General features: G+C 38.1%; 1 protein-coding gene across 3 annotated transcripts in view; it reads left to right on the top strand.

The window, feature by feature from the left end:
* The window catches only part of dock1 (dedicator of cytokinesis 1), a 575,517-nt gene that overhangs the window by 183,659 nt on the left and 375,288 nt on the right, over positions 1 to 16,570 (top strand). For all 3 annotated transcript variants that reach the window (XM_063071820.1, XM_063071822.1, XM_063071821.1), the window contains 5 exons: positions 707 to 841; positions 5,980 to 6,088; positions 7,731 to 7,801; positions 10,760 to 10,866; positions 13,401 to 13,528. In XM_063071820.1, coding sequence (XP_062927890.1) covers positions 707 to 841; positions 5,980 to 6,088; positions 7,731 to 7,801; positions 10,760 to 10,866; positions 13,401 to 13,528 — 550 coding nt within the window. The remainder of the gene's footprint in view (positions 1 to 706; positions 842 to 5,979; positions 6,089 to 7,730; positions 7,802 to 10,759; positions 10,867 to 13,400; positions 13,529 to 16,570) is intronic.

Genomic DNA, 16,570 nt, shown 5'->3' with positions numbered 1-16,570 from the left:
ATGTTCTCATAAATATGTTTAACAATATTTTGAATGCCTTAAGGAAAAAGGTGAAGGGCAACCTATTAGGTGTAGAGAGAATATTTCCATTCTCAAATTATAAATAGAGGTAAAAAAAAATCCAATTGAGAATTCAGAAGAAACTCTTTTACCCAAGTAAGTTACAATGAAATTTCTTTTTCACAGGGGATGGGAAGCCAGAAAGCACATGAGAAAAAAAGTAGAGAGAGAATTTCAGTTTTAACAATAACATTCTGCAGTTTATAACTGTTGATTTTGAATGAATTAGGAGAGGATCAAGGAAACAATATTTCTCCTACCAGCCAATACTCTTCAGAGCCCTTTTTGAAATGAAAAACAGAACACTGAAGTTTGGGTTTAAGGTAGATTGATTAGATTCATGATTAGGCCTGTACTCTGCACCATCCTTTGGTGCCTTCTGCTAAAAATGGATACCACATTTCTTAAATGTATCATTCTGTAGTATATTGTGGAGAGAATTGAGATACCATATTGTGAAATTATACAGAGTAAAAAACATTATAAGATCTTATGTCTGTTGTTTGGCTACTAGTCATTGTATCACAAGAGATGAGGGAAGTGTTGCATCATAAGGGTTCAGACGTTGATATAGAAACATTTTTAAAGATCAAAATGTAATTCAGTGATGGGTTTTGGAATTGACAACGTTGTAATTTTCATTTAGGAAGCTCACCACTGTTTTGAAAAACTATGTGGACAACTCGGAGAAGCCAAGTGTGACAGACCAACTGTTCAAAGCAATGAAATCCTTAGAATATGTCTTCAAATTCATTGTTCGTTCAAGAATACTCTTTAATCAGTAAGTATTAAGATTTTTTCACGAATTTAATAGTTGTACTCATATACCCATGGAAAATTGTTTTACATATTGCAACTAATTTGATTTCAAGTCTCATAAAATAATTAATTTTATTTATGAAAATTGTACCTTCCATATTCATATTTAAGACCAGATAACAGAGTTTAGTATTTTTCATAGATTCTTTACGTGTCTAGTTGAACTTGTCCTCTGTTCATCAATCCTTAAATTCATCTGAAGATTTGGTCATGAAACTGATTACTGATTTTCAAATGCAGTCCTCCAATTTTGTTCATTTGGGAGTTCATTTCTGGCATGACTTTTCAAACATTCTTTTGCACTTTTTTCACTAAGTCAGGATAAAAATTGGAAATTGACGGAGGCAATTTATAAAGGGGAATTGTCTATCAAAATCTGCATTAACTTCAATGTAATTGATAGGTTATTGTAACACTGTTCAAAACCAACTCAAATTCCTCATGTCTAATATTGAATTTCTTGGTGGTGTTAGCTTTACCTTAAAACTAGCAGTCCTATCTCTGATTCAGAATAATTGGATGATTGAAATTATCATAGAAATCTGAGGATGTAATTTGGACTGACAGCTGAAAGCCAATTCAAAACTTCGGCACTTTTGGAGATCTTTCTTTTGAAAAGAGATTTTAAATGGGCTTGTCACCAAGGCATGAAGAAGCTAATAGTGCTTTCTGCAGAAGACCCGAAGCGATCTTTAGAAGTTTGTCGAAGTTTTATCAATCTTCAGTTGATAGTTAATTGTATAATTTAAAATAATTGAAAAATCAAAAAAAAAGTTATACAGAACTCTGAGGGCTATACATAGGCTTAAATGCAAGCAGGCTTTTGCCACTGAGGTTGGGTGTGACTAGAACTAGAGATCGTACGTTAAGGATGAAAAGTGAAGTATTTAAGAGGAACGTGAGAGGGAACTTCTTCACTCAGAGTAGTGAGAGTGTGGAATGAGCTACTAGTGGAAGTGGTGGATGTGGATACATTTAACAGAAATTTGGCTAAGTGCATGGATGATGTTCATTGATTCTATTGAATTTGTTTTGTTCTGTTGTGAATGCCTGCAAGAAAATGGTTCTCAGGTAGTATATAGTGTTTCGATAATAAATGCACTTTGAATCTTTGAGGTGCAGGTTGATGGAACAAAGCAGAATAACAGTTTGACATGGACTAGATGTGCTGTAGTGGTATTTGACTCTGAATGGAGACAGAGAGACTGTTGATGCTGAAACCTAGAGCAAACACAAAAAGCTGGAGGAAAGTTAAATCAAAACTTTAATTCCTTCTGTTGTCACCAGCTTAATTGTAATCAAATGTAGTGAAATGCCACCTTGTGTATGGTACATAGGATGGATCATAGAAGTTATTGCTGTATAGAAAGCAAGTATTTATTGGGTGTGGTGGACATAGTTGGTGGCATCCTGAGAAAGCGAGAACTTGAATACATAATGGAAAGTAAGAAAGTTCAGCTAATACTATGGAGTGTATTTCTCTGTAATTGGCATCATGCCTAATTGAATGATTTGTTTGTTTTTAAATAGTATACCACTGGTTTGAAGGGTAAGACAGTAATTTCTGTATGTTCTGCATTTATTATAATGATGGCAGCTAATATACACATGAATAAGAGTGAGGTAGTCATCTTTTCGTACTAGCTTGATTAAGACTTTATAAAGAACATTAAACAGTAAAAAAACTAAATTATATCAATATTTGTTGAGACCACCCTTTACCTTTAAAACTTCATCAATTCTCTTAGGTACACTTTTGTGCAGTTATGTAAGAAAATTGGCTGCTAGGTTGTTTCCATCATCTTGGAGAACGTGCTGCAGTTCTTCTGCAGACTTTGGCTCTCTGTCTTGCTCCTGTCTCTCCAGTTAATCATAGACAGCCTTGATGATGTTGTGGTCAGGGCTCTGTGGAGGCCATACCATCTGAAACCATATAAAAATCTCAGTCTCTAAGACTTTTGCACAGTACTGTATGCCAGTGATGTTAAACTTATTCAGATTCTGATAATCAATTAACTTAGTTTTCTCAGGAGGGTTGTTTGGTGTTGAATCTGAAACAGAATCAGGTTTTTAGTATCACTGGCATATGTCGTGAAATTTGTTTTGCGGCAGCAGTGCTGTGCAGTACATAATATAAAAAACCTACAAATTACAGTAAGAAGAAAATATATAACAAAATTTAATTAAATAAATAGTGCTAAAAGAGAGCAGAAAAGAAAAAAACTAGTGAAGTAGAGTGAAGTAGTGTACATTCTCCATTGAGAAATCTGATGGCAGAGGGGAAGAAGCTGTTCCTTAAGTGTTGAGTGTGTCTTCAGGCTTCTGTAGATGTAACTGATTTGAAAAGAAAGCTTTCAAATAAAGTCCATGAAAATGAAAACAAAACACATTAGAGTGCTATAGATAAGTAAAGATAATGAAATAAAGTGTTATGTTGTACGCTTACCTTTTTTCCAACTTAAAGCTGCATCCAGCGACGAAGTATTGGTCAGCTACAATGCTGTCTATCCCTCAGCACATGTTTTACTTCACTTTTTGATCAGGAACACAGAAATTTAAGCCACCCTGAAGTACAAATTGCAGGTAAATAGCAGGTTTCAATCCACTGCAAATGTACCGCAGGTTAGGCAACATCTGTGGAGAGAGTAACACAGCTGATGTTTCAGGGTGATGGTAATTCATTAGACTGAACCCAGTTCTAATGGAATGTCATTGACCTAAAATTGATTTTTTTTATTAGCCTTTAGTAACTGATCAGCTGATCATTGCAGCATTTTCAGTTTTATTTCAGCTTTGCAAATCATTACGATGTTATTTTATGTAAGACCGTAAGACATAGGAGCAGAATTAGGTCATTTGGCCCATCAAGTCTGCTCCACCTTTCAATCATGGCTGATCCTTATTTTTCTCCTTCTCAACCCGATTTCCCTGCCTTCTCCCCATAACCTTTGGTGCCATGTCCGATCAAGAACCTAGCATTCTCTGCTTTAAATACACCCAATGACCTGGTCTCCGCAACTGCATGTGGCAACAAATTCACCGCTCTTTGGCTAAAGAAGTTTCTCTGCATCTCTGTTTTGAATGGACATGCCTCTATCCTGATGCTGTACCCTTTTGTCCTAGACTCTCCCACTATGGAAAACATTCTTTCCACATCTACTTTGTCTAGACCTTCTAACATCCGAAAGGTTTCAATGAGTTTCCCTTCATCCTTCTAAATTCCAGTGAGTACAGACCCAGAGCCATCAAACGTTCCTCATATGTTAACCCTCCCATTCCTGGAATCATCCTAGTGAGCCTCCTTTGGACCCTCTCCAATGCCAGGACATCTCTTCTAAGATGAGGAGCCCAAAACAGTACCCAGTTCTCAAGGTGACGCTTCACCAGTGGTTCAGCATCACATCCCTGCTCTTGTATTCTGGACTTCTTGAAATGAATGCTAACATTGCATTTGCCTTTCTCATCACCAACTCAACCTGCAAGTTAACCTTTATTCCAGTCATGGAATCATACAGCACGTTAAAAGACCCTTCAGCCACCAACCATCAATTACCCATCTGTGTTAAGTCCATTGACCTGCGGTCCATAGGTTACTATGCTCTGCTGATTCTACTGAACCTCATGTACCCATAGAAAGTACAGCACAGAAATTGACATTTTGGCCCAAATTGTTAAGCCACCCTTTTTGTCTGTCTACTCGAATAGCATTTTCCCTCATTATGTATATATCCTTTATCAACCAAATCTCCCCACAGATTTCCCTCAAATCTTTTTAAACACACCTTCCTTTCACCTTTAAACCCATGCCAGCTTGATTGTGATAGCCCTGTATCAAATATTGTATAAGCGCATGCAAAAAAGATTATCATTTTATAAGTTGTGCGTCTATGACTTTAATAACTTTAGATGCCTCTATCAGGTCACCCCTCACCCTCCAGGGAAAATAAACCCAGCTTATCCAATCTCTTCCTATAACCGAGTACCGCCAATCTAGGCAACATTCAGGAGAAATTCCTCTGTGTACTCTACAACATAACCACATCTTTCCTATAGTGTGGTAAGCAGAACTGCATAAAATATTTCATGTCCAGACTAACCAGTGTTTTGTGAAGTTGCAACACAACATTCCAACTTTTATATACCATGCCCTAATCAGTGAAGAAAAGCTTGTTGAATGCCTCCATTGCCACCCTATCTGCCTGTGTTACCACTTTCCGGGAACTATGGATTTGGAATTTGTGGTCCTTCTGTTCATCAACATTCCTTAGTATCCTTGCATTAACTGTATATATCTTATCGCTACTTAATTTTGCAAAATCTGCCACCTCAGGCTCATTAGGATTTGTTTTTATCAGCCTATGTTCCATCCAACTTGGAATCTGTTCTACAAAACGCTTTAGTCTTGGGTAACCATCTTCGCTATCCATAGCACCAGCAAATTGAATGTCCACTGCAAAATTGCAGAATCCTTCCTGACGGGAAATATCCCCCCAGTATCTAGCAGTCAAACAATCTCAAAACTTTCTATTTCGCACTTACATTATTTTAATCTCCGGACAGTAAAAGTCATTTCTGCTCAATATTTTCTCATAAGGTAATATTGTCATCTGATTTAAAATAATGCTCTGCTTTTTTATGCTTCCTACCAAAGTGGATATGTTCCCATTTTTGTACATAATATTCAATCTGCAAATTTTCACCAAAGTTAGCATAAAGGGATCAAGTATAATGTTACATCTAAGGAATTCATACGTAAAGTTTTATTTTTTTAAGATGGTGTTGGATTTAAGTTATGGGTAAAGAAAATAATAATCTCTTCAGATAACTTTCGCAGAATAACTAAATTCCATGCGATTCAATTTCTGAAATTACAAGGAAAAAATCCAGAATAATATTGTATAACCACGATTTTACTTATCACTAAATTTGTAATACTGTTGCATTGCTTGCACTTAATAATAAATCCATGTTGTTAACAACCAGAAAGATTTAATGAATATTTTATTGAAAATTATTTTGAATTAATTGACAAGTTAATTCATTTTTACTGAATTTGCCAGACTTATAAAATGTTGATCAGGTTTGTTTGTTTCTTTCAAGATTATATGAAGATAAAGGCGAAAGTGACTTTATGGATTCCTTGAGACAGTTGTTCAGATCAATTAATGACATGATGAGCAGCACTTCAGATCAAACAGTAATAGTTAAGGTATATTGTACTTGAAATTTTTAAAGTTATTAAAAGCTGCTCCATATTTTTTTCTGCTTGATTTAAATTGCAAATATGGATTGTTTAAAGTATGGAAGATTATTTCTGCAAACCTACATGAGGTCTGCAAAGTGTATGTTAAGCATTGTATTTGTATTTAAATATAAATACAAATACAATCCTTTATTGATGTTAAAATGTATGAATATTAATACATATTTGTAAAATAAAAGCATGTTTTTCTCTCCCTTGCCCCCAACAATTTCTAACTCTGGTTGCATTGGTGAACAACTTCATAGTAGGAATCTTCTTTTGGGCGTTTAAGCTCTGGTACTCTTTCAGATATTAAGATCTATTTTAATATCTTACAATCACTGTGGCTTTAACAGAAGTGTATTTAGAATTGGCATGCTTTACCTAGCAGAAGATTTCCATTTGCACCATGCATTCTTTTCTGCAACTTGAATCTTCTGTAGCCATGCAGGATTCAATGTTCCCTAGTCTTCTACTCTATGGTACTTTTGTGAAGCAGAGAGGGCCATGAAATGGTGACCAAGCATGGGTAGGGACCCTGAGCCTCTGACCATTAGAACCTTCCCTTATGACCTTCCTAGAGCTTGCTATATCAACCTTCTGTTTCTCTGGATGTATATATCTCTACTATACAGAGGTTTACATTTTTAGGGAAGGTTAGTGATCATACTCAATTGGATGGGGTTGTCAAATGTACATCAGCCGTGGTGTAAAGTTCATAATCAGATGGTCCTTAGCTCAGTATCACCTGGAACCTTCACTAGACTGTGGAATCCAGCGACAGAGATGCAGTAGAATCTGATCTGTTACATTTCAATCTTAGCATTTCCCTGTCTAAATGTTAAAGTTGAAAATACGTTGAACATCTGAACCTTTGCTATTATCACAACGTGATCTGATTATATATTGTTTCGTTATGCTGATTGCCTCAAGAAAGAAATGAACTTATGTAACCTTAAAATTTCCATAATTCTTGTAGAACTACATTTTACAATGCTTCTCTAGTGAAAATAACAGCATTTTTCGAAAATCCCAAGTGGTCCAGTGCAGAGTTTGTCTATTCAGTTTGCATCGTAATTGAGCCCTAAAGACAATTCAGGATAACATTTTGTTTCAGTTCTCAGATAACAATAAGCTTAGAATTACCTCATAGCACAGCATCTCAGTATCTGAAAGAATTTCTGCTGTTGTATTTGAGTGTCTAAAATTTTGTAATCCATTAAGAGAATTGTTTAGTTGAGAGAGTGGTATCAGCAGTTGTGGGATTTTAGGTACTAATTTATTTGACTGATTAGTTGCAAAGAATGGATACATTAGCGTACAGTGGAGGAGACCAAAAGTTGATAAATTGGGAGGGGAAATGAAAACACTTGCAAATCTTGAGACATTGCTAAATGTGTTTCACTTTATTCTTAATGACAAAATTCTGATTAATACATTGCGTCTAGCATAAGCATGTTTAAAACTTTGCTGAAGTATATTTAATACTTATGCAAACAATTTGTTCAAAGATACTTGTATATTGTTCATCACAATATTCAGTGTTTAATGCTGTATATTTGAAATATAACAGTTTGTCTTCAGAGCTGTTTATTTATTTTGTTTATAGGGGGCAGCTTTGAAGTACCTTCCAACAATTGTCAATGATGTGAAGCTGGTGTTTGATTCCAAAGAACTTAGGTAAGGAATGAGTTGTCACAAGTCATTCTTAACAAAGCTACTATTTCTACACTCTAAACACAAGGTACCGCAGAAAGTGACTATTTGGAATTAGTAGATACATTTTATAATTTAAGCATTCAGTTTGCATTAACTAGATAGTAAGTTTAATTTAATTTTGTGTTTCCTGATATTGGCTACATATGAGAAGTGAACAATAATTACCATTTCAGGATGTGGACCAAAGCGTAACTATCTGGCATGATTTTGTTTATAATCCTCAAGCCTTCTATAACTTTAATATGCAGAGCGTTATATCCCGGATCCCATTTCAATTATGGACCACATTAATTCCCATCTTCCTACTACATTGGAGCCTTTCCAGTTCGCTTATTGCTCAAATCGGTTCACTGATAAGACCACAGCCTCTGTACTCTACTCCGTTGTGTCTCATCTGAAAAATGGTGCTTCGCACTCCAGGGTGCTGTTCATTGACTTCAGCTTGGCATTTAAAATTGATCATTCTTCAGCGGCTCGTGGGTAAACTGTTCTTGTTGGGTCTAAACACCTCTCTCTAAATGGATCTTGGACTTCTTGATAGAAAAAAAACAGTCAGTCAGAGTTGACAGCAACATCTCTAGTGCCATCACACTAAGCACTGACACCCCTCAGGGTTGTGTGCTGAGCTTGTTGTTCATGCAACTGACACCTGACTGCACTGCTAGTCATGCAAACCAAATTATCAAGAATGCAGTTGACACAACAGTGGCAGGCCTCATCAACAGCGGTGATGAGATGGCGTGCAGGGAGGAGGTGGAGTGGCTAGTAGAATGATGTGAGCGCAACAACTTGAGTCTGAAATCAAAGAGAAGATTGTGTACTCTTGGAAGGTGCATGCTGACCACTCCTCACTGCATATAAATGGCTTCTTTGTGGAGAGAGTTAGGAGCACCAAGTATCTGGAAGTGCAATTAGTGGACAATCTCACCTGGTCCCTCAGCACCACCTCTTGTTAAGAAGTCACAGCAGCGTCTCCACTTCCTGAGGAGATTGAGGTGAGTGAGGCATTCCCTCCCCCTGCCACCCCCATTCTAACCAATTTTTACAGGAGCACTATTAAAAGTCTCCTGACCAGTTGTATTACTGTCTAGTCTAGGAATTGCAAGGCATTTGAGCTCAATTTCCTACACAAGGTTGTGAAGACTGTTGAAGGGATCCTAGGGGTGGGGGGGGGCCTCTCTTCAACCAATCAGAGATATTTAGCTAATGGTATTGCATTAGCATTGTTAGTGACCCTTCCCAGCCATCCAACAATGTTTTTGACTCCCTACCTTTAGGCAGGAAGTACCTTAGCATTGGGTCAAGGACTGTTAGGATGAGAAACAGCTTCTTCCCCAAGGTTGTAAGACTACTAAACTGCCTGGCACCACCCAAGTCTCATGATGTATGAAGCACCAATAATATTATATAGTTTACTTTTTAACTTGTGTCATAACTGCATCTTATTATATGTTAATGTATGTTATATGTTGTGTTGTATGTGAGTTTTATGTACTCTGTTATGCAATGTTGTTTAATTTGGCAGTACCCGTGTGTACAGTTGAATAACAATAAACTTGTACTTAAATGATTTGGTGGTGAATTGACGGACACTTCATTTTTCTCACTACATGTTCTATTAATCCCGGAAACCTTTCTGATATACAGTATCAACAGTTTCGCTATCCTTGATTTGGATCTAGCAGAGTTAGATTAGGAAAGTCTTCCTGAATGGAAGAGAACAAATGCCAAGTGGGAGGCTTTTAAAAAGATGATATTACATCTAGAAGCATCACGTTCCTGTTAAGAGTCCAGGGTAAACCTGGCAAGCTTAAGGAATGTGGGCAGATGAGAAATATTGAGCCACTGGTCAAGAAAAAGAAGGAAGCACAAACATTGGGTTTAGGAAGTCAAGATCAAGCAAGTCCTTTGATTATTTTAAAAAAAAGATGAAGATAATTTTAAGATTTAAAATCAGGAGGGCAAAGAGAGCATATGAGATGGATCTAGCAGGTAAGGTTAAAGCAAATACTAAGTGGTTATTTAGTGATATTAAGAGTTAAAAAGGTGGCTAGGGTAAGAGTAGATCCACTTACAGATCAGCAGGGTTGCCTACGTCTTGAGCCACAGGAAATGGGGGATTTTTAATTAATATTTCTCCTCTGTGTTTATTGAGGGGAAAAATCAAGGTAGCTCAAGTGGTAAGGGAAGAAAATGAAGATGTTTTAGAGGGCATTTATTTTATCAGGTGAAAAGTATTTGCTGCCCTACAGTGTGTTAGATTTCAATACTGATAAATATGTGATGATACATTTCAGAAAGTCAAATCAGCTTAGAGCTTATACAATGAATGGTAAGGTGGTGAGTGTATGGAACAAGCTGCCAGAAAAAGTGTTTGAGGCTGGTACAATAGTATCATTTTATCATTTAAGCGACACTTGAATGGATACATGGATGATCATTGCTTAGAGGGATATTAGCTGAATGCAGCAAGTTGGGATTAGCTGGGTGGGTACCATTGTTAGCATGGACTGATTGCGCTTGAAAGCCAGTATCCATGCTGTATTGCTTTGACCCTGACTTTATTTGGCAATTGGCAAAAAAGTAAACTCATGAAGTTGATCCAGTTCTTTATTTAATGGTATAATGGATCTAAAAGAATAGGAGACAATATTTGTAATTTTAGATATTGTATTCAAAGAAGAATTGTATTTGCAAATGATTATTAGCTAAATTTTGCACTGAGGTGATGTGCATTATGTTACTTCTTGAAATTACAAATGATAGCAGGTAGTGTTGGGATATATGTTGTAGAAAATCAGTCTTTACTTGTGAAGGCTTTTATTAAGAGTGAACTTTAAAAAGTGTTTTTAAAAAATCTGTTTAGGGCCCTAATTGGATTATAATTTACTCATGGGTATCTAATTACCTTTCTGACAGCAAATTATTTACAGACTTCATTCACAATGTTCCACCGGGTAGACTTGTGCGTCAGAAGCTTTACTGTTTAATAGAAATTGTACACAGTGACCTCTTCACTCAGCATGGTGAGTAGGACTTTCTATTTACTGAAATGGTGTTTCTGTGGCAATAGTGTTTTTGCCAGCCTTTAATGCATATTTCTTCTCTTAATGTTGATGCTTGAGCCAATTAAATCCCCTTTACAAAAGCAGTAATATTCTTTTATTACAAGTTTTGTTTCTTATTTCTCCAAGCAGAAATTTAAGGAAAATGTCATTGTGTAAATAAACCCCTTAGAGCTCTAGAAGTTTTATTTTACAGGATACTGTCAAGAAATTCCAGAGCTGATATGTAAATTAACCATGCATTATTTTTCTGGTTTTGTTTTATCCAGCAACTTAATGGCTTTCAAATTAACATAAAAATCACTAAAATGTAAATTATCATGGCTTTGGGGTTGATATTAAATTTGGAATGAGGTAATGAAGCCATTGCTTGAGTGCATGGGAAATATTTAATTTTCTATTGTGCTTTATCTACATTACGACTTTCATATTGAAGTATTCACTGCTGCTGAAGCAATTGCCTTGAAAATTTAACTATTTCACTTAGCTTTTCAAGCTTAATCAGTGTAGCTGCTTTTAAGTTTATGTATATAGAGCATGTCTTTAATTTTGTGATTAAAATTAATGTCCTACTCAAGCCTCAAACACTTTAAACAAAATAATGTTTTACTACAAACAACAGGAATTCTGCAGATGCTGGAAATTCAAGCAACATACATAATAGTTGCTGGTGAACGCAGCAGGCCAGGCAGCATTTTTAGGAAGAGGTGCAGTCGACGTTTCAGGCTGAGATCCTTCGTAGAGATGCTGCCTGGCCTGCTGCGTTCACCAGCAACTTTTATGAATGTTTTACTACAGATGATTTGCTAAATTTGTGTTAATGCTATAAGCTAATTATGACCACGTATCAATTTTGCTGGTTACACAACATTCAAAAGCTGCAGATTCTGAATAAAAGAGAAAATATTGAAAGCGCTGAGATCAGGCATCATTTGTGGAAGGATTAACTGTTAATATTTCAGGTCTGAATCTTTCATCAGAACTGGTAAAGACAGAAAACAAGTTATTTTTCAAGACCAAATAAGGTGGGGGATAGGAGGGTGGATAAAGGAAAGTGAACAGCTCTGATAAAAATGAGACTAAGTGATTTAATGTAGCAGATTAAGATTATATTATGCTTGTTTCTCTTTGTAATGTGTTGCTACTGTCCAGTAACAAGCTCTGAATATTAGCATTTGCTTTCTCTCACTGAGCCCTTGGTAAACTAACCAGCCATTTCCCCTTGAATCAACATACCAAAATACCAGAGGAGCTCAGCAGGGCAAGCAGTATCTAGGAAGGGAAATGATCAGTTGATGTTTTACGTTGAGGCCCTTGGTCAGTCCTAATCCAGAGTTGCAGCATTTGCAATCTCTCCTGTATTTTCCCTTGAATCCCTTGGGCTTTTAAATTTCTGAGCAAGCTCAGTCAGAATGCATGAGATTTGCCACTCTGAATGATACTTTTTTTTCCTCTTAACAAATTTTTGATGACTCTTTATCAAATTTATGCCTTTCTAGGCTGATATTTTATGTACCTCAGAACCTTTTGCAGTATTTTTCCATAATCATTGCTAGTCTGTATTAATTTCTTTCTTCAAACGCTGATATCATATTAACCATTTAGCCATGTGACAACCTACTTATAAGTATATTGCGAAAAGGTAGTCAGAGCCTGTGCTATGCCCTTTGTCCTTTCTGGAGTATGGGGGACATTTCAACAGAGAGAACAATGAAAGGTCTGGGATATTTAAAACTAGTTAATTTATCAAATCCAGCCCTGTGCCTAACAATTTATCCAGTTTTCGAAATAGTAGACTCTTCTCTTTGTTTGTTATTTGTAATGAATGTGGATTTTCCTTCTCAATAACACAAATATCTGTGAAACGTTAAGTTTTGGCATTGTCTTGATACTTAGTACTTACACATCAGTATATTGAAATCCTTATCAATTAAGGAAAACAAGCCTGCAGTTTTCAGTAACACATACTTGAATTAGAAACAAATTTGACAAGACTAAAGCATAGCATCAAAGAATCTTAGAGGGTAGGAGCACAGTGGTAGAATGAAATTCCATACCACATCCTGTATACAATTCATGATGATCCATGACAAAGACACAAGCAATAACTCAGGATGGAAAGAGCAGAGAATTTTGTGCAAGAATATGGAATTACACCGTTATTTTAATTAATTTGTTTCAGATTTTGTATTATAAACTACCTGCTTAATTAAAAACCAAACTTAATTCTGTCAGTAACTTCAGATACATTTGATGTTATGTTAAAGAGTAATTTTTCTGTTATAGCTATCCTTTGCTGAAAAATTCAAATTTTACCATTGTGAAGACTCATAATTTGTAATGCATTAGTATTTGAAGGTCTGATGTTTTGCAAGAATGAGACACAGATGAAATACTGTTCAAGTATGTTTTTAGGTTATAAGCAGTGCTATTAAATTAAATAATTTGAGTTAGCAGATTTTAATATTTTGAATACTATTATTAATTGTGTCTAGAATGCCGAGACATCCTTCTACCTATGATGACAGACCAGTTGAAGTATCATTTAGAAAAGCAAGAGGAGCTGGAAGCTTGCTGCCATTTGCTTAGCAATATCCTTGAAGTACTCTACAGGAAGGATGGGGTTAGTATAATTTTCAAGGACTCCTCATCTCATGTTCTCAAGATTTATTGCTTATCCATTTATGTATCTGTTTTTCTTTTTGTATTTGCAGAGTTTGTTGTCTTTTGCAGGTTGATGTTTGTCCAGCTTGTGTGTGGTCTTTCATTGATTCTATTATGTTTCTTTGTATTTGTATGAATGCCTGCAAGAAAATGAATCTCAGTGACATATACAGTGGCATGCAAAAGTTTGGGCACCCCTGGTCAAAATTTCTGTAACTGTGAATAGACAATAGACAATAGGTGCAGAAGTAGACCATTCGGCCCTTCGAGCCTGCACCGCCATTCTGAGATCATGGCTGTTCACCTACTATCAATACCTGGTTCCTGCCTTGTCCCCATAACCCTTGATTCCCCTATCCATGAGATACCTATCTAGCTCCTTCTTTTTTGGATCGGGACTACAGAGCGTCGTGGGAGCTGAATTCTGAAGGAACGCAGTTTTTTTAAAAAACTTCTTCAAGTGCAAGAAGGGCGAGACTGCGCAGGCGTGTGACGTCAACAGGACCGCGCGGAGAGTTTAAAAAGGCAGGTTGCTACCAACGGCTCTCCTTTGGATTGGGACTACAGAGCGTCATGGGAGCTGAATTCTGAAGGAACGCAGTTTTTTTAAAAAACTTCTTCGAGTGCAAGAAGGGCGAGACTGCGCAGGCGTGTGACGTCAACAGGACCGCGCGGAGAGTTTAAAAAGGCAGGTTGCTACCAACGGCTCTCCTTTGGATTGGGACTACAGAGCGTCGTGGGAGCTGAATTCTGAAGGAAGGCAGTTTTTTAAAAAAAAAACTTCTTCGAGTGCAAGAAGGACGAGACTGCGCAGGCGCGTGACGTCAACAGGACCGCACGGAGAGTTTAAAAAGGAGACCACCCTATACAGCGGGCAGCTGTCGGAGCGGTAGCAGAGTGTAGGGCTTTGGCTTCAATGGGCTTCGGCGGTAAACGGGAAGAGGCGAGAGCAAAGCACCAACTTTTTTTTTCTCCACTCCCCCTTTCGCGAATCGGCCCGGACAGACAGGAACAGCAGGGCTCTCACAGCTAACGGTACGAGCTAATGGTTTAAAAAGTTCGTCTGTTTGGCGAGGTAAGTGGGTGAGTAGACTTATTTTTCCTGTTTCATTCCTGTAGAATTAGATAGCATGCCTGCAGGGTTAGTGCTTTGTTTAGAGTGTCAGATGTGGGAATCCTGGGAGACCTCCAGCCTCCCTGATGGCCACATCTGCGCCAGGTGCACCGAGATGCAGCTCCTCAGAGACCGTGTTAGGGATCTGGAGCTGCAGCTTGATGACCTACTGCTTATCAGGGAAAGTGAAGAGATGATAAACAGGAGCTACAGGGAGGTAGTCATCCCTAGGCTACAGGGGTCAGAAAATTGGGTCACTGTCAAGAGAGGGAAGGGAAATGCCTGGATAGTGGAGAGCACACCTGTGGCTGTCCCCCTCAGCAACAAATATCTTGTTCTGGATGCTGTTGGGGGGGATGACCTGACGGGATGCCCACGGTGACCGGGTCTCTGGTACTGAGCCTGGCACTGTTGTGCAGGAGAGAAGGAGGGAGAAGAGAAATGCGGTAGTCATAGGGGATTCCATAGTCAGGGGAACAGACAGGAGATTCTGTGAGCCTGACAGAGATACCCGCATGGTGTGTTGCCTCCCAGGTGCCAGGGTACGGGATGTCTCGGATCGGGTCCTGAATGTTCTAAAGGGGGAGGGTGAGCAGCTAGTTGTCTTGGTACATGTTGGTACCAATGACATAGACAGGACAAAGGAGGAGGTCCTGAAGAGAGATTTCCAGGAGTTAGGAAGGAAACTGAGAAGTAGGACCTCCAGGGTAGTAATCTTGCGATTGCTAACTGTGCCATGTGCTAGCGAGGGCGAGAATAGTCGGATCAGGCAGATGAATGCATGGCTGAGAGACTGGTGTAGGGGGCAGGGCTTCAGATTCTTGGATAATTGGGATCTCTTCTGGGGGAAGTATGACCTGTTCAAAAAGGACAGGTTACAGTTGAACCCGAAGGGGACCAATATCCTGGCCGGAAGGTTTAATAGATCTGTTAGGGAGGGTTTAAACTAATTTGGCAGGGGGATGAGAACCGGAATGATAGAGCGGAGGAAGGGGAAAACAGAAATAAATCTAAGATAGTGAGCAGTAAAGATGTCAGGAAAGACAGGCAGGTGTTGAGGCAAATTTGTAGCCATTGGGATGAGATACAGTGCAATAAAGTTGCAGTGAAATCAAAGGGAAAAGTATCAAATACTGGTCTTAAGGTGTTGTACTTAAATGCACGCAGCATAAGGAATAAGGTGGATGATCTTGTACAGCTACAGATTGGCAGGTATGATATTGTGGCCATCACTGAGACCTGGCTAAAGGATGCATGTCTCTGGGAGCTGAACGTCCAAGGATACACGGTGTATCGGAAGGATAGGAAGGTAGGCAGAGGGGGAGGCGTGGCTTTATTGGTAAGAAATGATATTAAATCATTAGAAAGAGGTGATATAGGATCGGAAGGTGCAGAATCTTTATGGGTTAAGCTAAGAAATAGCAGGGGTAAAAGGACCCTGATGGCAGTTATTTATAGGCCTCCAAACAGCTGCAGGGATGTGGACTACAAATTACAATTGGAAATAGAAAAGGCTTGTCAGAAGGGCAGTGTTATGATAATTGTGACATGTGAGTAGATTGGAAAAATCTGGATCTCAAGAGAGAGAATTCGTAGAACGTCTGTGAGATGGCTTTTTAGAACAGCTTGTTGTTGAGCCCACTAGGGGATCGGCTGTACTGGATTGGGTATTGTGTAATGAACCAGAGGTGATTAGAGAGATTGAGGTGAAGGAACCCTTAGGAGGCAGTGATCATAACATGATTGAGTTCACTGTGAAATTAGAAAAAGAGAAGCTGAAATCTGATGTGTCGGTACTTCAGTGGAGTAAAGGAAATTACAGTGGCATGAAAGAGGAACTGGCCAAAGTTGACTGGAAAGGGACACTGGCAGGAAAGACAGCAGAGC

This window comes from Mobula hypostoma, chromosome 19 (genome assembly GCF_963921235.1).
Source record: "Mobula hypostoma chromosome 19, sMobHyp1.1, whole genome shotgun sequence".
Lineage (NCBI taxonomy): Eukaryota > Metazoa > Chordata > Chondrichthyes > Myliobatiformes > Myliobatidae > Mobula > Mobula hypostoma.
The sequence above is the reverse complement of the archived record's forward strand: the minus strand, read 5'-3'. Positions and strand labels throughout refer to the sequence as shown.